General features: G+C 45.6%; 2 protein-coding genes across 4 annotated transcripts in view; both read left to right on the plus strand.

Moving 5' to 3' along the window:
- Positions 1–24729, plus strand: part of AGBL4 (AGBL carboxypeptidase 4) — a gene marked incomplete at both ends in the record, with an annotated part of 1399565 nt that overhangs the window by 1125117 nt on the left and 249719 nt on the right. The gene's annotated exons all lie outside the window — the stretch shown is intronic.
- Positions 9805–24729, plus strand: part of BEND5 (BEN domain containing 5) — a gene marked incomplete at its 5' end in the record, with an annotated part of 47715 nt that continues 32790 nt past the window's right edge. The window contains one exon of one of the 3 annotated variants that reach the window (XM_081224229.1): positions 9805–10030. In XM_081224229.1, the coding sequence (XP_081080355.1) occupies positions 9805–10030 (226 nt within the window). The remainder of the gene's footprint in view (positions 10031–24729) is intronic. The other 2 variants (XM_081224231.1, XM_081224232.1) reach the window with 2 other exon arrangements.

Here is a 24729-nt window from a genome sequence, read left to right on the forward strand (position 1 = left end):
CATTTTCCATTATAATAGAAAAACTTAGAGGTCAAGAACTTTTTCTTTTGGTTGGCGTAATAGGTGGCCCTATTGTGGTACTAAATAAGGAAACTGATTTTGAGTAAATAAAAGAAAGTCGTTCTTATACTGCAGATTGAATCTAGTACACTCCCATCCACCACAACATAGGATGAAAATATTAATGAACTCCAGGATGTTTTTGGAGATAGTGCCTGCCAGGGTCTCACCCGGACCAATCAAAGTGGTCTAGACATCCCTAGAAAACCAGCATATGACCTTCTGAGCATGGATGATCCATCATCTACCCATTCTAGCTAGAAAGGCACAAATCACCCTCAGTGGGGCAAGAGTCAGACTCAGAGGGAGTCAGAACTGGGGTAGAAGTCCGGAGTTGGGCCTCCAGAGTCAGGTAGTCCGAGTCTGAATCCTGGCTCCAGCATTTACTCCTGTGTGACCTTGGGCAAGTTACCTAATATCCCTATGCCTTGGTTTCTTCAACTCTAAAATGAGGCTGATACTAATATAGTACCTGCCACCCAGGATTGCTTTGAGGATTAAATGAGAAATGTATGTAAAGCCTTCCACAAAACATTCCACAAAAGTTCATGGCTATTATTCCTATTCTTGTTCTTATTCCTCCAAGTGATAGCAGGGTAAGAATGGGGTGGGAGTGACACTTCTCACAGAGACTTCTCTCACTGGAGCTCTCTGATCCTCTTTTGTTCTGGCTCAGAAGAGGCTCCCTCCAGACCATGGGGTAACAGGTAATCCCCAGGTTGTCCCTGGCCATCAACAGAGAGTGTAAGAATATAGAAATCTGCTTGAGCAGTTAGAAACCTCAGAGTTCTTGAAACATTCGGCGTCTCTGGAGTAAGTAACCATGGTTTCAGAAACCCCAGATAAAGTAGTCATAGTAGTCATATCATCAGTATTCTCAGAATCATTAGCTACTCAATTTAGGGATGCTTGGAACCCTAAGATATATATTGGACTTTCCCCTAAGATCTAGTTCTCAGATTTCTAGTCAGGATTCGAGCCTCTAAGAAAGGGAAGTGGGGATTAAACTCCACAATCAATTCAGCTCCTTGTTGCCCAGGAAACTCTGAGGCAAGGCCCATATCAAAACAGCCCTTGAAACCAGGCTTTGTTTTTTGTTTTTCTTGTTTGTTTGTTTGTTTGGGGGTTTTTTGCGATACGCAGGCCTCTCACTGTTGTGGCCTCTCCCGTCGCGGAGCACGGTTTTGGGAGCCCCAAAACCAGGCTTTGGATCAAGAACCTGAGGTTCAGGTCTTTTCCACATGACTATAAACAACTCCTATCTCCTCTATAAGTCTTAGTTTCCTCATCAGAAAAATGGAAATATAAAATCTCATGGGTGTTCTGAAAATAATAAAGGAGATATGTCTAAAGCAGCCACTATATTGGGCTTCCCTGGTGGCGCAGTGGTTGAGAGTCCGCCTGCCGATGCAGGGGAGACCGGTTCGTGCCCCGGTCCGGGAAGATCCCACATGCCGCGGAGCGGCTGGGCCCGTGAGCCATGGCCGCTGAGCCTGCGCGTCCGGAGCCTGTGCTCCGCAATGGGAGAGGCCACAACAGTGAGAGGCCCGCGTACTGCAAAAAATAAATAAATAAAGCAACCAGTATAGATCCTATCACAGGAATCAATAATTGTTAGTTACATTTTCATTCCTTTCTTCTGATTTTGTACTGAATTTATGGTATGGTTAGGATATGTTCTTAAGAAAATCAGAGTTATTCATGGTTTGCTGTGTGCTTCTGAGAAGACTTAATTCCCTGAATGAATGTTCCGTTGTGTGCCTCTGACCCAGAATAGCAGCCCAGAGTTATCAAACAAAAGCCTAAGAGTGGATGGAAATGTGGGGTTCACTCTGGCCCTCTGTGGACCTCTGAAGGGCAGACATTCTGAGCCATGGGTGCTTGAGATGAGCAGAGATCGTAACCAGAGGACTAGCATGTGGTCTTTGAAGGAAAGTTGCCCTGTTACCTCCCAAACAATGTTGGAATCATCAGAAGACAAGAATGAGTCAGGGTTCCCCCTGAGTAGGGGGTTAGAGTCCATGACGTCCAGCCAACAGCAGGGTAAGAAGAAAGTGTAGCCTTGTAGGATGAGGCAAAATCACCATCTTATGTCCTGGGAAGCCCAGGGACTGTGTCAGTGAGGTTCCTGATGCTATTACATTATTGTTGGTTCCAGTGTATGTCAACTATATATGATTGTCCACGTGACTATTTTTTTGTAATTATTTGCAATTTTTTCTCTCCTTGTATTTAGAAAAACATTTTGAAAATGTCAAGCTGTCTAGTCGCTCTAAGGGAAAACTACAAAAGGGGTTTTATGGTTTTGGGGAGCCAGATTATGGGAGCTAGACATGGTGGGAGCCCAGAAACAGAGAGACACTCACAAGAGAAAGGTAAGACTCAGAGGAACAAAACAAGGCCCTTGGGACACCTCTCCCTCCTCACCTTTGGGGGCTTCTCTCTTCTCCAGGGTCTATGTTTCAGACATGCATTCATTCAGCAAGTGTTTGTTTAGGGTCTGCCTTGTGCCAGGCTAGGTGCTAGGATACAGTGGTGAAGAGGAAAGATAGGGTCTCTTCTCTGGTGGAGTTTTCAATCTAGTGGCAGAGACAGACAATAATAGAATAAATATATGTTATATACTGTGATAAGTTCCATGAAGAAAAATATAAGAAGCTGTGGAAATAGGTAGCAGGTTCCTGAGCTAGTCTGTGGAGGAGGCTGGGAAGAACAAGCCAGGCAGGCCTTTCCTAGGGAAGTGACACTTCAGCTGAAAAGTAACAGAATGAGTTAATTTAATAAGGGAAACCAGAGGCAGCTTCTAAAACTAATAGTCCCGTAATTGAAATTCATAGTTGAGGCAAGTTGCATCCTTCCCAGGCAAGCCAATTTTTTTTTTAAGTTTTGTTTTTTGTTTTTAAAGTTATTTATTTATTTATTTATTTATTTATGGCTGTGTTGGGTCTTCGTTGTTGCACGGGGGCTTTCTCTAATTGCGGCGAGTGAAGGCTACTCTTCATTGCGGTGCGCGGGCTTATCATTGCAGTGGCTTCTCTTGTTGTGGAGCATGGGCTGTAGGTGTGTGGGCTTCAGTAGTTGTGGCACATGGGCTCAGTAGCTGTGGCTCGTGGGCTACAGAGCACAGGCTCAGTAGTTGTGGCGCACGGGCTTAGTTGCTCTGCGGCATGTGGGATCTTCCCGGAGCAGGGCTCGAACCCGTGTCCCCTGCCTTGGCAGATGGATTCTCAACCAGTGCGCCACCAGGGAAGTCCCAGGTAGGCCCATTTCTTTGTTTCTTTTTCAAAACCAATTCAAATGCTCTTCCCTTGTGACAGCATTTCTTCTTTCTCTTCTATTCATAAACTTCTTTTGGTCTTCAACCGTGGGGAATTCTTTTGCTTTGTGTTGCTTATGTGGAGTACACACACCTAGATGAAAATGCCTGGATTCGGATCATCTGTGTAACCAGCTCCTGAGTGTGACCCACATGAGATCAAAATATAGCAGAGGTCTGATTGGTTGAACTTGACCATTGTGTTGACTGCTTGATCAGGCGTTCACAAGGCTTCAGATTGCTGTAAATGCGTCTGCATGTTACATTTTATATAATACATACAAGTTTTTATTTCTTCTAAAAAAATACTCAAAAAGTCCACTTGAAAGAATGAATGGCTCCAAACACATTATCTTGGAAGTGTTTGCTGCAGGTTTGGGCAAGGCCTATAGCCTCAGAGACGTTTGAACCTGTGAGATCTGGGAACTCCTTTGGTGACTACCACCTGTGCCCACAGGCTCTGGTTTAAAGGGTGTTGCACTGGGATGGAAGCATTGTGGAGTGCTTGTTGGATAATTATCAGCATAGTTTAGCTCATTATATTCAATTTGACTCAGTAAACATTTATTAGGCATCTTTCAGCATGGGGATAAGAGCTCTAGTAATAATAATGATAATAATATAGTAATAGGAACTATTGTATACTGAGAACTCACTATATGTCAGGCACTGTACCAAGCATTTTACATGGATTATTAAAATGTTAATTCTCATAACAACCCTATGAAGCTGTATTAATATTTCCATGAAAAAAGTGAGGCTTGGTGAGATTAAGAAACTTGTCCATGGCCACACTTACTAAAAATAACCTTACTTATTAGGCCAGGATTTGTATATAGGACCTAAGACTACAATATACTTCACACTGGTATGTCATTTTTCAAACAAAGAAATTATTGTGCCCAAGAGAGGTTACATAGACACTTCAGAGCCCTGTATATTTACCCTGAAAATAATATCTTGGATTTGTTGAGCAATGCTTTTTTCTTTTTTAAAATTATTTTTATTTATTTTATTTTTAGTTGTGTTGGGTCTTCGTTGCTTCACGTGGCCTTTCTCTAGTTGTTTCGAGCAGGGGCTACTCTTCGTTGCTGTGCGCAGGATTCTCATTATGGTGGCTTCTCTTGTTGCGGAGCACAGGCTCTAGGTACTCAGGCTTCAGTAGTTGTGGGCACGTGGGCTCAGTAGTTGTGGCTCACAGGCTCTAGAGTGCAGGCTCAATAGTTGTGGCACACAGGCTTAGTTGCTCCGCGGCATGTGGGATCTTCCTGGACTAGGGCTCAAACCCGTGTGCCGTGCTTTGGCAGGCGATTCTTAAACACTGCGCCACCAGGGAAGCCCCGGTTGAACAATTCTTATGCAACTGCCATGTTACCTTAAAATCTTCCAACTCAGAGGTGCTCAACTGGTCTGATGTTAGAATAATCTGGGAATTAAAAATAAATCATTTCCCAGGTCCCGTCCCCAGACGAATTGAATCAGGATCTTGGGGGATAGGACCTGGGAGTGGGACATTTTTTTAAGTTCCCCAGGTGGTTCTGATACACAGAGAGGGTAAAAACTCCTGCCCCAAACCTCATAATACATTCAGAAGGTACATATCATTAGCCTCATTTTATGTGTAAGCAAACTGAGTTTCAGGGAGGCAAAGTGTCTTGCCCAAAGTTACAGCAAAAATGTGGCAAAGTCAGGATTTAATCCTTGGTCTGATTCTGAAGCCCATATTCCTTTGGCCCTCCAGGTGGTCACATACATGACAAGTTGGCATTCCCTCTAACTCCAGGCAGTGTTCACTGGGCTTTGAGGTTGTACTCAATGAGCACCTCCTCTCTTCCTTCCCCTTGTCTCCTGCCCTCTCCTCCTCTGCCCAAAACCCCACCACCAGAGTCAACCAGATTTCATTATCAGGAGTTCACACAGATATACTGGGTTGATACCACTGCCTTTGGGTGATAGTAGCAGCTCAGGGTAATGCCCAGCATGGACCTCCCAACAGTCCCAGATCCTCCTGGCCATGTATCAACATTCCTTCCTTGAATCAGCCCGAGAAGACAATAGCCCTGAGCTCATAGCACAGCAAGTTGCTTTTCTGGGCAGAATAAAAAAAAATAAAAAATTTAAAAGGCAAATACTTAAAACGTCAAATTAAATATCACAGGGAAAAAAGGCAAAATCATGAAAAAATGTGGTCAATCATTAGCAGAGAGGTTGAAAAGACACGCTCCAGTTGCTTTAAAAACTCACAGAAACCAGGTCTCCTTAAAATAGTTTTACAAAGTACACTGAGAATTCCATGCAGTAATATGAAACATAAGTCCCCCTGCTGCCCCTGATCATGCTTCAGCTGGCTAAGCTGAAGGGGCTTGACATTAACCCAAGGCTCTGCAAAACTCAACAGGAAAGTGCAATGCAGACACAGTTGCAAACCTGCCCCATATGTGTACATTTTCTGCTCCATTAAAATGACTTGGACAAGAGGCAAAGTACATCTGGCTGGTAGAAAGGGGGAGTTAGGGGAGGGGCAGGAGAGGACAGTCAACCTCATCACAGGCCTCCCACTCCCCAATCTTGCTTCCCCCCAATCCTTACCCCACACTGCTTCTAGTCTAAAATGTCTAAAATGCAAATATGACCGCAGGCCTTCCAGGATTCCCCAGAGCCAAACTGCTTTGTTAATTTTCTTAACTCTCTCATGGGGTTTATAATACCCACTTCAAGGGTTCAGTGTGAAATTAATTGAAATCATATATATTTGTTGCCTGGCATGCTTGGTTTGTAAGTAAACTTTGGAGGAAAAGTAGATATCACAATGATCATCACTGAAACCAGGTCATATGAGGAGAGACAGGTGAAGGCAGTGAAGATGTCTGGGCAGAAGACAAACAAGATCCTAATGAGATAGGATCTCCAGTTCTTCCATATCTGATGGGCTGGCATGAGACTCTTGGTGGTGAACCTAGTATGACAGCTACAAGGTGAAAGCTTCTCCTTCAGTGTAAGTATGAAAGACCTTTCTAACAGTCAGTAGTGTCCCAAAGATAAGGCGTGCTGGTAAACTTCCTAACATTAGAACTATATAAGAAGCATCTGGATGAGCACTTGGCAGGGATATTGAAGAGGGGATTCAACTGTGATTTGGTTGAACTTGACATTTTTAGCCACCTCTTTAAGTATGACATCTGTACTTTTGAACTGTCTTTGTGTGCCAATCAATGAATCATCCATCAACAGCTTTAGTTTCTGGTATGTGTAAAGCCTGGGGCAACAGTCTCTGGATCAAAGAGGTACTTTGACTCTGGTTTTCACTAGGATGGAGGAGGCACACTTAGTAGTTTCTCTAGAAGCTGTGTTAAAAGACTGACTATGTGATACACACAGAAAGTAGAAACTCTGGGTGTCTTTCTGTTGCCCTTAGGCTGCTGAAGTGTGTCTCTTTGAGTATCTTGTACATACCATTGCTTCTCTAGAATCCATTCTGTGCACCTACATGCAAAGTGAATTGAGTCCGTGTTTACTCTGTTGGCATCCACGTCATTATTTGTTCTTTTCTTCTTTCTGGGTTCTTGGAAAATGGAACTGCCCCCTTATGAGAATGATTTACACTGACTTGGATGGGGAATTTGTTTGAACCTGAGGGTGCAGTGATACTTAATATGTTCATGGATGTGTCTGTCTCACAAGAAGTAGAATCAGTGATCTGCACTTTGATCACCAGGAATGGGAAAGACAGAGTTGGGATTCAGCCCCAACTCTGAAAAGAAGGGACAAGTGTTCAGAAAAACCACGCAAGAGGTTTGTTATTCATGCTGTGTCTTTCTTTAATGCATTTGTTTTATAAGCATTTTCTCCCCAGCCCTGTGCTAGGATGCTGGGATGCTGAGGTTACATGGCTTTTTTGTCCCCCCTCAAAGAGCTCATTCTAATGAGGGAAGATAAAAGGTGCTGGGACAAAATAGTAGAAAGAAACTGCCTGTGCTTGAGGAGAGAGGCTGGTTGGGGAAGCTTCAGAGAGGAGGTGACATCTGAGCTGGCCTTCAGGGGAGGCTGAGGTCACTGTGCACTCCAGGAGGAAGAACTTCCCAGGATGAGGGCAGAACCAAGCACAAAAGCTTGAGACCTGATAAAACATGCTCTCTTGGGAAATGTCAAGTAGTGTAATGTTTCTGGAGTGTACTGTGTGCAGGAAGGTGGTAGAGATGAGACTGGTAATGTATTTTGAGGTCACTCTCATTTAGATGGGCTAGGAGGTTGGCCATGGTGCTACTTGAAATTATTTCACAAACATAGTTTGGAGCTTCATGGTATTTCATTAAATATGGCCAGCTCTGCACGACTCACCTTGTGAATTATTAGAAGTCTTGCTACACATTACTTCTCCTTGACCACCATAGGAATGTATTCTTAAAATAAAAACTCATGTAAGATCAGTCCACAGAAATCATAATCATGAAGATAAACCTGCTGGAACAATTCAGAGTGGCTCCTCTTTTTCCACAAGTATGTGGGCAACAAAGGTTCAACATCTGCATCAGGACAACATGTGTTCATAACTGGCTGTCACTGCATATATGCCAGAGGCTAAGTTTAAGGGAACTAGATCTGACCTGTACATTTGGATCTGGGAGCTGCATGTTGATGGCCTTCACCTGTATAATGTACTCCCCAAATCACAGTGAAATAATCTAGAGGTTTTTGGTTTATCTACTTAATCATTAGTGTAGCTGATCTGAAATGTGAGCCCAGCACTTTTTAAAAAAAAATAACGTGTAATGCTTTCTGATTATAAAGTTATCCCTGCTTATTGTGGAAAATAGTTATATAAACAACAAAGGAAAATAAAATCGCCCACCACTACTAAGAAACATTTTGGTACATTTATTTTGTCGTTTTCTTACAGGTTGAGTTCATTAAAATGAATTTTTTAAAAAATATAACATTTAATTCAGTCTGCCACCTCAATTCAGCATTCCTCTGTGAGAACACTCTTCTCACCATAACATAATTATTTAGTTATACGTTTTTAATACTTTCAGACCAGATTGTAAGGGTTTCCAGGACAAGAGAAGGTGTGTTACTCATATAGTAACCTAATTATGGCACCGGAAGCCAAAATTGATACTCAAGTTCTGGTACACTGTCTTACACCACAAGAGATCCAGGTGTTTGCGCTGTCTGTTCATCTCTCTATACCACCAGCCCTTAGCCCAGAATCTGGCATGTAGCATATACCCAGTGAATATTGGTCGCTTGAATAAAAGTATGGGTGTGACTGAATGGCTGGGTGAATGTGGATTTTTATTTATTATTATTTTTCACCCCAACTTCACTGAGCCCCTGTCAGGTGCCAGGAATATAAGTAGTCATATCTGATACAAAGCCCACCCTCTCAGAGGCGTCAGTGCGAGGATGCTGACCCCCTCTAATGTAGGATGGGGTTCCTATGACACAGAGCCCAGTCAGAACTCCTCGAGGTGCTCCAGAAGTGCCCAGCTAGCCCTGGGTTTGCCTTCTTCCGACCACGACCACCCCTCCACTCCCTGCTCATTCCAACTGGTCCCAGTTCAGTGGCAGGCATTCTGTGGAGGGGTGCTTCACTGGAGGAAGACTACAGGGGAGAAAAGCTACACTGCTTCCTCCAGCTGAGAGGGCCCTTGACAAACACTCCACTGCCCCAGCCAGCTGGTCCAACTGGAAATCCCAGATAAGCCCCAGTTTCTGGTCAGAACTAGTTTGGCAGCACAGGGAGAACATTTCTGGCTGACTGACCCTCCCCACAGGGGAGCTGGCGGTTTTTGCCAAAAAGAAAAAAAAACAATGAACTAAAGGAGTTGAGAGGAGCGGTTTCAATTATTTGATACACTCCAAAATTCTGCTCTCTTGCAAGTGCAATTTTACACTTAGGAATCCAAACAAGATTGCCCCCTGCCCTGCATTTATTCTCTCACACTCTCCTCTCCTGTGCAGTGCAGTTTTGTTGCAGTGCAATTTGTTTTGTACTGCGGCTGTTGAAGCCACAAATCCTGCACGCAGCGCGACTTTGAATATTAGTCAATGCATTTTTTTTTTCCTGCAAGGCTATTGTTATCATTATCGCGATTTAGCGTCTCTGCCCTTTCCCCTCCCTCGGCGAATCGCGCTCCGGCTGTGATTGCTCGGGTCTGACTTCGCGAGTGGCGGTGCGCTTCCAAACCCCCTCCTCCGCCCCCCGCCCCCCTCCCTCCAGGTTCCGCGCCCAGGCGAGAGCAGCCGATTGGCAGAGCGGTGCTTTCAAGAACAATAACAGCGGGGGGAGCCGGGGTCCCGGGAGCCGCCCCCGCCCCCCGGCCCGGCCGCGCGGCTCGCGCCCCCCGCGCCCCCCGCCGGCTCCCCACCTCCGCGCCCGCCCCGCGGGCTGACCGGCCGACCGGGGCCCGCCCCCGGCGCCCACCATGTACGCCTTTGTGCGGTTCCTGGAGGACAACGTCTGCTACGCGCTGCCCGTGTCGTGCGTGCGCGACTTCAGCCCCCGCTCGCGGCTGGATTTTGACAACCAGAAGGTGTACGCCGTGTACCGGGGCCCGGAAGAACTGGGCGCCGGGCCCGAGAGCCCCCCGCGCGCCCCCCGCGACTGGGGCGCGCTGCTGCTCCACAAGGCCCAGATCTTGGCGCTGGCAGGTGAGCGAGCGGTCCGGGAGGGACTCGGGGGCCGGGCGGGGGCCGGGAGCCGGGTAGGGGGCCGGGGGGAGCCGCTGCTTGTTCCGGCCCCCTTCTCCTATCCCGTAGGCTTTTCTTTGGGGGACGGGGTGTCTCTAGAAGGCCAGACCAGTTAAAAATACGGGATGGTGCCCTTTGTCTTCCCCGCCTCCCCGACACCTCCCGCGCTGTCAGTCTGTCTCCATCTCTCTGTGTCTGTCCTACTCTTACTGTTTCTGTTTCTTCTCCGGCTCCCTCACTTTCCTGTTCTCTCCCCGCCTGTTTGTACCTTCATTTCTCTGTCTCTCACCTTCTCCTTACCTCTCTCGCAGTTCCTTCCCTCTCTGCTTATTCTGTCTCCTTAAGTTTCTCTAGCTGTCTGTCTCTCCCTTTAAGGCCCTTAGTACCGCCTGAGAGTGAGAGGCAAGGCTTGATATTGTCAGACTCTGCCAGGTGGGAGTCCCTCTTCACAGAGGGAAGCTATGACATCCTTGTCCCATTCGGGCCATCATTGGACAGGATGAAGAGGCCTTGATCACTGGGTACTGGGTGCCACTCTCCCCTGCCCCTCCCTGGCTAGGTGGCAGAGGTAAAGCAGCAGTGGCACTTAGCATCCCTCAGACTCCACACCCCTTTTGAATCTCCCAGAAGGCTCTCTGAGTGAGAGCTGAGGCCCAGGAAAGAGTTTCTAGGTCAGGATAAGACCAGATCTCCCATTCCTGCTTTCCCAGGGCCCTGAGAAATAGGCAAGGCAGGTGGTCTCATCCCCATTTGACAGATGAGGATGCTGAGGTTCACTTGGTGGTAGGACTAGAAACCAGCCCTCTAGCCTCCTTCACCAGGTTCTTTCTGCCATTCGGAGGCACCTTTTCCTTTGTAAAGTCAGTGGATCCTCTTTCCCAGCTAGTTTTAGGAGGCTTGGGTACAGATAATGAGTGGATGAGGAAAAGTATCATTTCCACTTTGGGGAGCAGCCTTTTAACTGCTGCTGGTAAGGAGGGTGTACCTCAGAGTGGACAGAGACAGTAAACCACGCTGCCCTCCAGTTGGAAGAGAAGACCAGGGGTTAGGAGATATTGCTAGCATTTTGTAGTTTGAGACCTTTCCTATTTTTTCCAACTTGCTTAGCTTTCCTTAAAAGATGAATTCAGCATGTATCATATTTAAATTTGGCAAATAAGGAAACTGTGGCTTGAAACAGAAGCGACCTTCCTAGGGTCCTATGGCAAATTAGCAGTAGCTTAGAGCTGTGGTTCATGAAAAGTTCCTTTCCATCACCTCCTGTTGCCTCTAGAAAGTAGGTTTGCCAGAGTTGAGGAGTGAAAGAAGAACTGGAACCCGATGAGCACCTGGGGCCCTTTTGGACAGACTGTGTCCTGACCACCTCTCTGGCAAGCCCTGGGGCACAGTGGTATAGACCCCACACAAAACACCTGGGCATGCCTGGGGCCAGAAGAACAGAATGAAGCGAAGTATGTAGAAAAGGGAAACCTTTGCAGCGGATTAGGTTTTATTTCATTTGTTTGCTTGCTTTTAATTACCTGAGGGAAGGGATTAGGAGATTTTTCCCCAAGAGTACAGTATAGGCCTGAGGAGGTTATAGGTAGGTTGTAACCTTGGCTTCCCCTTGGCTAGAAGAAGAGAAAGCATGCTCTTAATGATTCTGTTATAGTCCTAGATCTGGAAGGGCCCTAGGAGAGGGGGAGTGATGTGGTCAGGAGTCAGTGGTAGGTAGGTGTTTTAGTGTGTAATAGCTGCTTTCCTCTTTTAGAGATTGTCCCTGCATCCACTTATTCATGCAGTAAACATCACCACTGTGCTTGGCTCTTCAGGCACCGCAGAGAGGCTGCTGAGGCAGATGGCAGCCCCCACAGACTCTGAGTTTGGAAACTGACAAAAGTCTTCTTCAGTAAGACACATGTAATTATCGGTGTGAGGACCATGAATCTTGAATCTATAGACTATTCATCCTCCAAGTTGGAATGTTGATAAATCTCTAGGGTTATTGAAAACAAGCAATTAAAAACACACACACCCACAAACAGACCTAGACAACATCTGGAAATTGGCAGAGGAGATCCAGAGAAGAAGCGTGGCGCCGGTTTGAGCAAAGTGAGTTGAAAAGCACTTTCCTCCACCTCTCTTCAGGTTTTTTTTCTTGAGAAGAGCAAGGGGAAAAAAAAGAAACAACTTGCCGTTGACTAGGCCACATTTAGAATTCCAATCAGCTGGTTAGCTTTTAAACTGGAGCCACCGTCCTGGCCCCAGACCTGACTGGAAGGGCCAGGGTAGGTTTGGGAATTCATTTATCCTGGAAGAACTCTCCCATGTGTTTTGAAACCCCATCTTGGATGTGGTGGCTCTGAGAATTGCTTGCAGTGACTTCGTCTTAAGAGCTCATCTTCTGGCATCTCCTAGCTGTGAATACCACGGTGCTGTGGGACCAGATGTGAGGCGGCGAGCCCTCAAGCGGGAGGCAGAGATAGCTATGTTTTTGTGCATTAGCCATGAGTAATTAATCCCTCTCTGGCACCAAAAGCGTAGTTTCAGGGGCAGTTCGGGGCCGCTTTATGGCTTTGGGTGAGAAGTGCTGTACTTTACTGTTTGCCCAGGCCAACCCAGAGCTGTCTTCAGGTGTACCTCTTCTTGTGTCCAGGAAATGTCAAAGCCAGCTGCTTTGGGACTTTGCATTTTCCAGCATATGCTGGTCTACATCACAGTTTCCATGTGTGTCAGACCCAGTATATAGCCTTGATTTCAGTTCAAGGGGAAAAAACAAACACACCTTTACTGACAGTCTTACTTTGTGCCTGTGCATTATCTCTGTTAGTCCTCCCCGGGACCCTGTTGGTAGAGTTTGGCGTTGTTACTGTTTCCATTGTGTAGATGAGGACAACTGAGTCTCAGAGACTCCTCTCCAGCTGTGTAGCTAACAAGTGACAAAGCCAGACTTGAAACCGAGGTCTTCCAGTGCCAGGCCCCCACTTGGAAATCTTCTTTGTCAAGTAGCTGATGTTCTCATCAGCCACACAGCAGGCTTGGAAGGAGTGAAAGGCAAGAGAAGAAGTGTCCGTGAAGCTGACAGTTCAAGTCAAGTTTTCGAGCCCAGGAACAGTTTTAGATGCTGAGTTTTCCAGCCCCTTCTGTTCTTCCTCTCTTACCAGCCTCCCTCCTACAGAGCACACGTGCTTTCCTCCCTGCTAAGTTGTCATTTTCCTCAGGAAATCTCAGAAGAGCTCCCATCCTCCATGGTCCACGTAACTCAAGATGAGGCTCACCTTTGGCTGTGGTCTCCTTCGTCACTCTCATTTATTTGCCAGGCAGCGTGTTGAAAATGAGAACAACCCATTTGGAGAGCTTACCATTATCTAACTGCAATCCAGTCTGCTACTGGGGCTCATGGTATTGAATTTACGGGGTTTTTTTATGGGGCCCAAACTGGTTTTTCTCAGCTCAGAGTCTTAAAGTTCTATGCCATTCTATCCAGGCACTTTGGCTATGTTATTATTATTCGGTGTGCTAAATTCCTTTTGTTGTCAAATGTCCCCCTCTGACTTCCTGTACACCAGGCCCAGTGCTGTAATAAGCGAATGCTCCAGCGCACCAGCAGGTCTGAGGTCCTGGGACTGAAATAACAGCGCCATCCGGGCAAAACAAAAGTTAACTTTTCGGGCCCTGCCATGTAGGGCTTCTGTCCGGGCAGAATGACAGAGAAGAAGTGGGCATCATCCTCAGGGTGGGTGTAGTCTTAGGGCCTGATGTTCGTGCTAAATAGAGGTGGAAGCCAGGCACCAGGACAGCACAGAGAAAGGACCCATTCTAGGTGGGCTTTGTGGTTTATCTTGTACACCTTTCCAACTCTACCACCACTGCCCACATCCAGGCGTGCACCAGCTCTTAGCTAAGCCAGCACAGCTGCCTTCTAATTGATCACCCTGCCTCGATCTGTTTTCCAAGTTGCTGTCAGAATAATCTTCCCAAATACAGTCTTAGTCAAGTCACTTCTCTCCTTAGAACCTTCTGTAGCTCCCTGTTGCCTACTGAATACAACTTAAAGCTTCTCAGCCGGGGCGTTCATAGCAGCCCCAGACCAACCCCATTTCTCCAGCGTCCCCCAGGCCTGCAGTACTTCATGCATCTTGAGAACACACCCTCAGGCACTCCTTTGAGCCAACCAGGATGGATTAATCATTGTGTGAGATGGGGCCTCTGCCCATGGAGCTCACCTTCAGTGGAGAAGGCAGACACGGGACATGCCTGCAGTCCCGTGAGCTGAGGACGAATGCCACAGCGGAGTGGACAGATGCATTGGCAGCTCCCTGTTCCACCCTCAGTCCCCAGGGGAAACTCTCCTTCTTCCTCGGAGCTCTCCTTTTACGCTGCTGTTCCTCACTTAGCTTAGCATTCTGTGTCTTGTTTTGGTTGGTCGTGAATAGGCCTGTCTTCCTACCAGCCAGTGAACTCCTCCAGGACAGGGACCTGCCTTCCTTCTCTCTGCATCCAGAGTGCCCAGCACATAGTCCCCTCCAGTCAGCCCAAGTGGAACTCACCAACTTGGGGAAGACAGGTGCATCTGTTATGCTTGGGGAGAAGAAGGAGGGAGGACAGGAACCCCTGTAGCAGCAACTTGTTTTTCAGAACAGAAACCTGCAGTGAGTTTTGGAGGTTTCCTTCAACTTTGTTCACCTGGAAAAAGTCAACATTCTTTATCACTCCCTTGACTAGAAGAAACCCCACACTTGGGGGAAATAGCTTCCAAAGCCACGTTCTTCTTGCTTTGGTAATTTTAGCTCATTCAGGGCTCAGGTCCCAGCTTGGCATTGTTGGTCCAAATGGATCACTTGCTCCAGAAATGCTTTGGAACTTCTACAAAGTTAGCAGTGAAGCAGGGGAGTAGCCGATTTCATATGCAAAGATTGTTGCATGTCATCAGTGGGAGACTGCCAACAAAAGGATTTTTTTTTTTAAGCGAGTGAAAACTTTTAATTTAGGTTTTGACATGTTCTGCTGATGTACATTGGAGCGAAGACTGGAACTTGCCTGCTGTCATCTGTTGCAGATTCTACTGAAATGTTAACCATTTAAGGTCCCGTCTGATGTGATTTGTCATGTTTAAGAACCACATATTTGTTATGACTAAATAGTATGTGTTGCTGAGTATTTCAGAGTTCTGGTTCACAGGATGAAAGAAGAAATTGCCCCAGGCAAGCTGATGTCCTGCTCTTTTGTGTGTTTTCTTGTCATTCAAGAGCACACTGGTGTTTATTTTTAAAAACGCACCAGAAAAGTAGAATTCAAACTTAGATCTTTGACTTCAAGATTTATTCTCTTTCCACTGTGCCTACCTGCTTTGTCTTATAAGCTCCTTAGAGAGAGAAGATGTGTGTACTCTTCATTTTAAAATGCTTACTGGAAAAGCATACATACCCTGAAGAGCTTTTCTCTGGTTCATTTAAGTTCCCCAGGTATTAAGTTACACTAGGTGGTCAGTCTCATACTGGAGGGAAATACAGGAGGAGGAATAGCCATTGTTTCTTGCCTTCAAGGACTCATTCACTAAATATTTATTAAGTACTCACCAGGCTCCAGGTTCAGTGCCAGGAATTACCATATACATACGCTGTCTCCATCCTTGTGAGATAAGGCTTCTTATTTTACCCTGGGAGAAGAGAGCTACTCAGACAATTGTTTAGTGGGTGCTGTAGGTGCCAGGCAGTGGGCTAAGGTCCTCCCATACACATGAAGCTTTTGGAGAACTGTGAGTCAGGTCAGTTAAAAAGTATGATGCCCAAACTAGGGTGGCAATGGTTGTGATGGCTCTGAGATGGATTAGGAAGGAGAATCCGTAGGACTTGGGAACTGTCTGGTTGTGGTGACGTGTGTGATGATGACGTGGTGATCTGGGCTCTCCTCCCTCCATGGGGAGCATTAGAAAAGTAGTTGGTTGGAAGAGGAGATGATGAGGTTAGTCTGAGACAAGATGCATCTTGGGGGCCCGTGGGATATCTGGGCAGATGCTCCAGGAGAGCGATTAGGCATATGGCCCAAGGTTCAGGAGAGTGCTCTGAAGTTGGGCTGAAGATCCCGATGTGGAAGTCATTAGCCATGGAAGTGGTGGTTTCACAGAGGGAGAGGGGGCAGAGTAAGCGAATCATGCAGAACTCTTTAGAACACCAGCTTTTAAGGGCACAGCTAAAGAAGAAGAGCCCGAAAAGGTGACTGGGGAGAAGCAGCCAGAGATGGACTAAGAATCAAGTGATAACCAGGAGAGATGGGTGTCCTGGAAATCAAATAAGAAGCGAGGTCTTTGTATCCCAGATCTAAGCCTGTTTTTGTTTCTTTTAACTACACAGCAACTACTTTTTCCTCTGAGCTCACTGGTGAGACATAGTAGGATAGGACAGCTAAATTTATAAGCAGGAGAAGAAAAGATTTGCATGGGATGATATTTTGGTAGTTTTGAATGTCTGCGTTTTGCCCCACTAGAAGAAGAATCAGACCTGTTCTTTGAGGTCCGGAAAGCGAAATTAGGTCCAGAGAGTGGAATTCAAAGCAGTTGGTGGGAGGAATATAATAATAGCAGAGAGAGTGGATGAACAGTGGAAAGGGCTTCTAAGCATAGTGATGCGCTCCCTGTCAGGGGAGGTGGATATCCTGGAATGAAATCCTGTCCTATGGGAGAATTGGTTAAATGACCCCCTCCCCCAGGTTGCTTCCTTGAGTATCACGGAGGAGGATTTAGAGAGCTGAAAGAAGATAGGCTTTGAAGTGAGGCAGTCTGGATTCAAACTGTGACTCTGCTATTTACAAGCTGTGTGACCTTAGGGAGATTACTTCACTTCTCTGAGTTTCAGGTACTCAAATGTAATGTAGAGATGGTAACGAGTGACTTGCCCACTATGTTATTTAGCAAGGTAATATGGGAAAGTATCTGGCACATAGTAGGTACTCATTAAATATAGGTAGCTGATAAGGACTATGGTGACTAAGCATTCTTGACAGAACAGCTTGCTTAGTTGTGGGTGCCACCATTTGTGGAAAGGAGCGATTTAGAGGACCAAGGAGAAGACAGGTTTAAAATTTAACTTGTGGGTGTTGTAAATCCTTGTGTGGCTTGACTTTAGCATGAAAGGCTTACCATCTCCCCCCATGTTTTGCCCCTCTGTGACCCGACGGTGGGGCCACTTATTACCCTGGCAGCAGCCTGGTGAAGCACATGAGGGTAGCTAGACAAATGAGTCAGAAGGATGAGGTTCCTAGTTTTGTTTGTGCCCTAGCCCTGTGCCAAGGCCAGTGAGGCCATGGGAGTGAAAGCAGGGAGACCTACTGAAACCTGGTTGGCAATTCTTCTCTCCCCTTTCGGATGGTCTCAGCAGGACATTTCTTCAAACGAGCCCACCTGGAGGGATTAGATCATCTGCTCTTGCCCGGCACTGCATAGAAGAGAAAGAGAAGTGGAATTCCCTGTGGCTGGCCAATGGTCACACAGCTGGAAGGATCTCTCAAGGTTTTCTAGTCTAGTCCCTATGTTTTACAGAAAAGAAAGCTGAAAGAAAGTAACTGGTCACCCAGAGAGTGAGTTACAAAGCCAGGCCTCGAACCCATGTCTCTTGATTTCTTTCTGCTTTACCACAGCAGGGCACTCATCTTCATGTTGTCTTGGCTAGATACAATCCTTGAAACTTGAGAATTTTGTCTGCCTTGGATTTTCAAAAACAAACGCCACAGGCCAGAGAATGAGATATGCATGCCTTTTCTGTGGCATGTCTGTTTTTAATGCAAACATAAGACTTTGCAAGGTTTTTACACAGATGAAGAACTTTAAACTTGCATATAGATATTTTTTAAATAAGACAAAACCTATGTAAAACACTTTATGTTTAGCCTTTCAGAATTTCATCATAGCTAACAAGCCCACACCACATTAAACTCTGACATTGGATTCTTTTAGTTATCCAGCATGATTTTATGTAAAATGGGAGTCAAGACAGTACGTCTCCCATTTTAACTGTATTTCAAATTCTTCAGGGGTATCTTCACGTTTGAAGACAGAATTGCATTGGATTTCCTGTCCACTGGCCTCTTTTCTAAAACACTATTTGCTCGTTAACCATGCCTCCATTTTTTTTCCCAGTGGTAAGTTAAATGGGATGTTTCTCCCTCTCAGATTAATGACAAATACCAAGTTCTTCTATATTTTTGAAGAGAAGCTTCTACCATATTTTATGGCTTTGAATAGGGACTCTAGTTGGGGGTTATTTAGGGCTTGGTGGTCTTGATAAGCTTGGAGTTCAGGAGGTTGGTATCAAGTCATACTAAGTTCAATTTGGGAATTTATCACAGCATTCTCCTGGATGTAGGCAAAGGCTTGTGAAAAAAGCTGACACTTGGGAAATTATATTGACATACTCACCATTTTGTATGTGCCTTCTAGTTCAGTTGAGGAAGTTACAGCAACTTGGTAATTTTTCTCTTGTTCCTATAGGATAATTAGATGATAGAACCAGGGCCCGAGTGACATGCAAGCCTGACTGGAAATTCTGGCTCTGATATTTAATAACTTTATGTCTTAGGCAAGCCACCTCACTTCTTTGACCCTCAGTTTCTGCTTCAATAGAATCATTGTGGGGATTAAATATATTGATGTTAGTAAAGAATTTGGCATGGGGCCTGGCACATAGTAGTTGCTTACTCAGTATTTGTTGAATAGATGAATACAGTTAGCTGACAACATAGTAGCTGGAAAGGAGGAGGAGAAAGTTGATGGCCAAATTTGGTGGTGTCCTTGCCCTGGAAACAAAAGAATCAGGAAGTTCGAATCAATGAAGTTTATCTCTTCAGAGGATACATACTTATTTCTGTTTACACTAAAACTGATTACTTGGTCTTAAGCTTGGAGCAGTTGCAAAGGTGGGCTGACCAGAGAGGTGGGTTGACTCATCCTTTTGAGTCTACTGCTAATTTCTTCTGTGGTTTCCTGGAATGCAAAGCCAGAAGCATACTCCAAAGCCACATTAAAATGCTGCATGAAGTTACCTGCTGTCTTAGATGATCCACACCACCATTCACCTTCATTAATGTGACCGGTCAAGAGTTACAGCTTCTTGTCACCCTGTGTTCAGTCTCCTCCTCACACCTCATCCATCTTGCTTGCCATTGCCACATTAATCTTCCCCAAACATCTCTTACATCATGTCTCAATCTGTGTTGGGTACCTGCAGTGGTTCTCTTTGCCTTAGGATAAAAGCCAATGACATAGCCCACAGGGGTAGCCTCACAGCCACTATTCACTGAACACCTGGGACAAGAAAGGCACTGTGCTTGGTGTTTTATACGCACTACCTTTTGGAAAACAGTTTATTATCTCCACTTTACAGATTATGAAAGTGAGACTCGGACAGGTGAAGTAGCTTGCCCAAGTTCCCACAGTTAGTATGTAGCAGAGCCAGAATTCCAAGCCAGGACTCCCTGATTGGAAAGACTGGGCTGCTTTTGTTAAATCCTGGGCCTCCCTCTCCCAACCAGTTCTACTTTTTACGGTGACACTGAGTGTTCTTTAATCTTCTGTGGACTAGGTGCGGATGTGAGGCATCACCTTTAACTTGGGATTAGGATTAGGAAGGCCTGGAGGTTGGAGGTTTGCCCCCACATGAGCCAGCATCTCTCAGGAAGTCAAGCCTTCTCTTCTGGTTGGGATTCTTGGTACATCCTGGGTTGTAAGGATCCGAAAGACAAGGACCACTTAGCATAGTGCTCAGCACAGAACAAGGGCTCAGTGAATGTCCAGTGACTGCAGAAAAGGACAAGTGGAGGCCTCAGATCTTCCTGAGCCCTCATCCAGGGAGCGTGGTGCAGGGAGGAGAATGATGAGCATCAGGATGGAGCCAGCAGGTAGTTATCTCTCAGAGGAGCCTCAGGATCCCCCTGGCCAAGCACTGGGGCAGCCAGGATCCAGGTCAGAGGACATGTGATTCAAGGGACTGTCTGCTTCTGCTCCTTTCAGGAACTTACTTCTGTCACTCAGACCTTCCTGTACTGCTCAGCCTGCCCTTTCAAAGAACCCATTCAAACCCTGAGCCCTGGCCTACAGCCTAATTCGTTGTGCCCGGCGATAGTTACTCCTATCTGGGGACTTCCTGAGGCCAGAGGGGTGTGGCAGGAGAGCAGGAGTAAAGTGGTCTTCTGCTTTGAACTTCAGGCTGGGGAATTTAGATGTCCTTATCTAGAGCCATCATTCATTCGTTCAGCATCTATGAATATGGCTCAACCATATTTCAGGCATGTGTTTTTAGAGAGAATAGAGCTTGGGGGACAAAGGGATCTAGATCAAATCCTGGCTCTGTGCCTTCCCATCTGGGTGGCTTTTAGGCCCTCTTTGAGTCTCATTTCTTGTTTTGTGGGAAAAAATGCAGCTAATACTTGATTGCAGGGTTGTTGGGATGTATAGTAACATATGTGAAGAGCCGTATAGTGGCATCTGGTCGGTAATAGACATTCTAAACGTGGTAGCCTATTTTTTAATTGAAGTGTAATTCACATAAGACAAAATTCACCATGTTAACCATTTTAAAGTGTGTACAATTCAGTGTTCTACAAACGTCATCACTATCTAATTCCAGAAAATTTTCATCACTCAAAAAGAAATCCCTGTTACCCATTAAGTGGTCACTTCTCATTGCCCCTTTCCCCTATGTCCCTGGAAAACATTAATCTACTTTCTGTCTCTGTGGATATACCTATTCTGGACATTTCATATAAATGGAATCATATATTATGTGGCCTTTTTGTCTGGCTTCTTTCACTTAGCATAATGCTTTCAAGATTCATCCATGTTGTAGCAAGTATCAATACTTTATTTCTTTTAATGGCTGCATAATACTCCATTGCATGGATATACCACATTTTGTTTATCCATTCATCAGTTGATGGACAATTGGGTTGTTTCCACCTTTTGACTATTATGAATAATGTTGCTATGAACATTTGTGCACAAGTTTTTGGTGGACATGTTTTCATTTCTCTTGAGTATATACCTAAGAGTGGAACTGCTGGATCATATGGGTATTCTGTTTAACCTCTGGAGAAACTGCCAAACTGTTTTCCATAGTGGCTGCACCATTTTACATTCCCACCAGGAATGTATGAGGGTTCCAGTTTCTCCATATCCTCCCGACACTTGTTATGTTTATTCTCTGTTCTTTTCTTTTTTTGATTGTGGCCATCCTAGTGAGTATGAAGTATGTCTGATAGTATTATTTTTGATTTACATTTCCCTAATGACTGATGATTTTGAGCACCTTTTCATATGCTTACTGGTATAGCCTCTTTTTATTATTCTTTCACTAAACATTTTTTTTTGATGAGTCCCTATACTGTATGGCCAAGCCTGTGATGTGGGCCCTGCCCTGTGGTTATCCACACTACAGTGGGAAACGTAGACCTCAGAACAGGTGATTGCAACATAGTAAGAAAATAGGCTACAGAAAAGGTATGTATAAGGTGTAATGGGACCTCAGAGGAGCTGAGTGGAGGTTAGGTGGAGTTTGTCTAACAGAAAGGAAAAGAGTGGGCATTCCAGTTAGACGGAGGGGGCGTGGAGCTTTGGGTGTAGCCGGTGGGAGTTGGGCTCCTGTCATCATATGGGGAGTAAGGCTCTCTCAAGTGTCTCTCTTCTCAAGCCAGGTGGCTGAGTAGGTCTCCACCTCCAGGGGCAAGCCTGCAGCAGCCCTGGGCCAGCCGCAGGCTCTGCTGAGCTTTGTCATCTGCTCTAAGTACCAGACTCTTGTTGCCTTCACGGCACATATACTCAGCTGATTTGATCCCACTTGAGGTCAATATTCTCTCTCCCTTCCTGCAGAAAGAGATCAGTGATGCTCATTGACACAGCAGCTTGCCTGACTTCTCACACCTACCACGTAGCAGAACTGGACTTGGAATCCAGGCTGTCTGACTTCTCCACACCTGCAGGCTGAACCTCAGTTCTTCCTACCTTAGCATTCAAGGCCAGTTATTCTCCAAGCCCCAGTCCCCGTAACTTTCTTTCTCACCTTTTCTTCCTGCCTGTAACTGAACCATCTTTTGTAACCATTCCGGTCTAAATGTTTCTGCAATCTTTTCTTTTTTGGTTTCTGTCCTTTACCCCTCTTCTTGCCATCAGTAAATGGCTGTCCTTTTATGAACACTGACGGTCCAAGTGCTGTTCACTCCACTCAAGCTCTTAACACACAGAATTGATCATCTTCACTGCATCCTGGCAATGTGAGTAGGAATCATTTACTTCAAGTCACAGATTAGGAAACAGGATCAGAGAAGTAATTTAAGTTACTCAAGACCACCCTGTAAGTAAGGAGTCTAGTTCAAAGGGCCCTTCCTCTCAAACGCCTGCCATGGTTACACTGACCAAAGTGATCTCCCTTGCCCCCCAAGATCCTATAGCAGTTACTTTCCCCTTATTCACATTCAGTATTTGAGATCTTATCTCAGTCTTATTTGAGGGCTTTTCTTTTTCGTGGGCTTTTGTGTCCCCTAACCAGGCGCTCATTCTCAGTGCCCCAGGGCCCCAGCCAGATCCTGCAAGTGTAAATTCTCAGTAAATGTTAAACGGAGGCATAGGAGGCAAAGCTCTGAACTCTGGTTGCACAGTCTGAGTTCTCATGCTATTCATGTTATGGCACTGACTTCTGTGACCTTGCACGATGATGTGCTCACCAGAATGGGAACCCTGCCTGTCTTGCTCCCCCTGTATCCCTGGGCCTGACTGTTGAGTAGACGGATGCATGGATTTACCGTTTGGAACCTCATCTCCACTTTGAAAGGGTTAAGTGAAGTGATCTGAGGGTTGCTCCCGGTTGAAATATTGCCCAGTTTTGTGAGGCTGAACAACGGCTTCTCTCCGTACCAGCATGATTCTCAGCTACAGAGCTTCAGCTCAGGGAGGCAGAGCATAGCTTGTCATTTCTAGTTCGGCGGCTACATCTCAAAATTTTGCCCTTGACCTTGCCAGACTGAAGACTAACCCAGGAGCTTTGCCTCAACACATTCAGAAGTCCTAACACCACCCTCTCATTCTCTATATCCCTTTCAGTTTCTCTCCCTCTTTTTTCACATGTGAAAACACCCACCCATCCTATTTCAGGATAATTTCATTTGGAACACCTTCTTTAGGTTTTATATTTTAGCAGCTTTTTGACTTAGAAGGACTGGACAGTGATTTATAGGAGGCGAGCTACTGCTCTTCTAGAAAGACCACCGTCCCTGCTGCTGTTCTTGCCTAACTCATTGGGTGTATTTTATAGGTACAAAGAGAACAAGAACTGGCCTTTTTGTGAAACTAGAAGCCTAGGATTGCTGCTCCACTAGTGGGAAAGGGCATTTTCATCTCTGATCAGGAGGGGTTGTTAACAAGACACCTCTTCTTTTTTTGGCCATTTCCCTTACACTAGATACCCTTCTTAAGGCATTCCTTTGTTATTGTTTTTTTTATTTTAATTGTATCTTTATCCACCTTATGCTTAGGGAAATAAAACGATTCTGAGCCCGTTGATAATAGCAGTTTTTACATCCTGTTCATTGAGTGCCTAGCATCCATGCTGTGTGGTTAAGTGTGTGAAGCATTGTCGCTGTCGTCCCCACACTCCTTTATAGAGGAGATACCTGAGGTCATGCGGTTAAGACCTTGTTGCTCCCTGCTCGCACCCTGTCTCGGAAGAGCTGAGGTTCACGCTGAGGCCCCTCTGATACTGCAGTCCCACCCTTGACCAGCCGGGGCTCCATCCCTAAGATACATTTAGGAAGATTTGGCATTTGACTACATTCTAGAATAGTTAGGTGCTTACAAGCTTCCTTTTCAACTTTGCTAACAAGTTGTGAGGAGAGAAGCCTGGACTGGGGGAAGTGTAAGAGCATGTTCAACACACACACATACATGTGCACACACACTCACACATAAAGACCCTGAGAGACTGAACTTAACCACTCCCTGGCCACATGCCACATCCAGCATTGGGCAACATGCTACAAACTACATTTAAGATATAGAAGCAGTGGGAACCTTTGAGGAGTAAGAAATAGTAATTCCCAGAGTCCCAGTTCAGGCCCAGAAAACAGGACCTCAAAGTATTTACCACAAGGGCCAGTTCCAGAGCATGTTCGAGTTTCTACCTCTGGAACTGTCCTCCTTGAATTTTTACTGTTGACATCTACAATGAGAGACAGATCTGGGAAGTAGAGTTTGAAATCTGTGCAAGAGAAAAATAATTCTCTTTCAGATTATCTGAAGTTGAGTTTAAAGAATAAGAAAGTGAGGAGAAGTAGTATCCCTTTGTATTCGTGTAGCACTTTTGTAGTTTGAAATGCACGGCAGTGTGTGTTGTTATCACACGTAAGCAGTGGTTGGATGGCAGAGGCCTGTTTCCCACTCCTGCCTCTTCCTCAGACTCACACCCTGGGCACGTGCCTTCCATCCTCACCTGTAAGATGAGAGAGAGTTGGGCCACTTGGTCACTGAGGCCCCCCAAACTCTGTCATTTCATTATCTGATACCAGTAAATGTTGCTAGTTACTCTTCCCGTATCTGTCTTAACTCAGCCTGTCTTGTGTCTGGGCTGTGGGGAGGCTGTACCTCAGCTCCAGTTCAGGCTTTATCTCCATAAGAGCTATCATCCTTTCATGCTCATCAGTAC

The sequence above is a fragment of the Mesoplodon bidens genome, assembly GCF_964165515.1.
Source record: "Mesoplodon bidens genome assembly, chromosome: 2".
Taxonomy (NCBI): Eukaryota; Metazoa; Chordata; class Mammalia; order Artiodactyla; family Ziphiidae; genus Mesoplodon; species Mesoplodon bidens.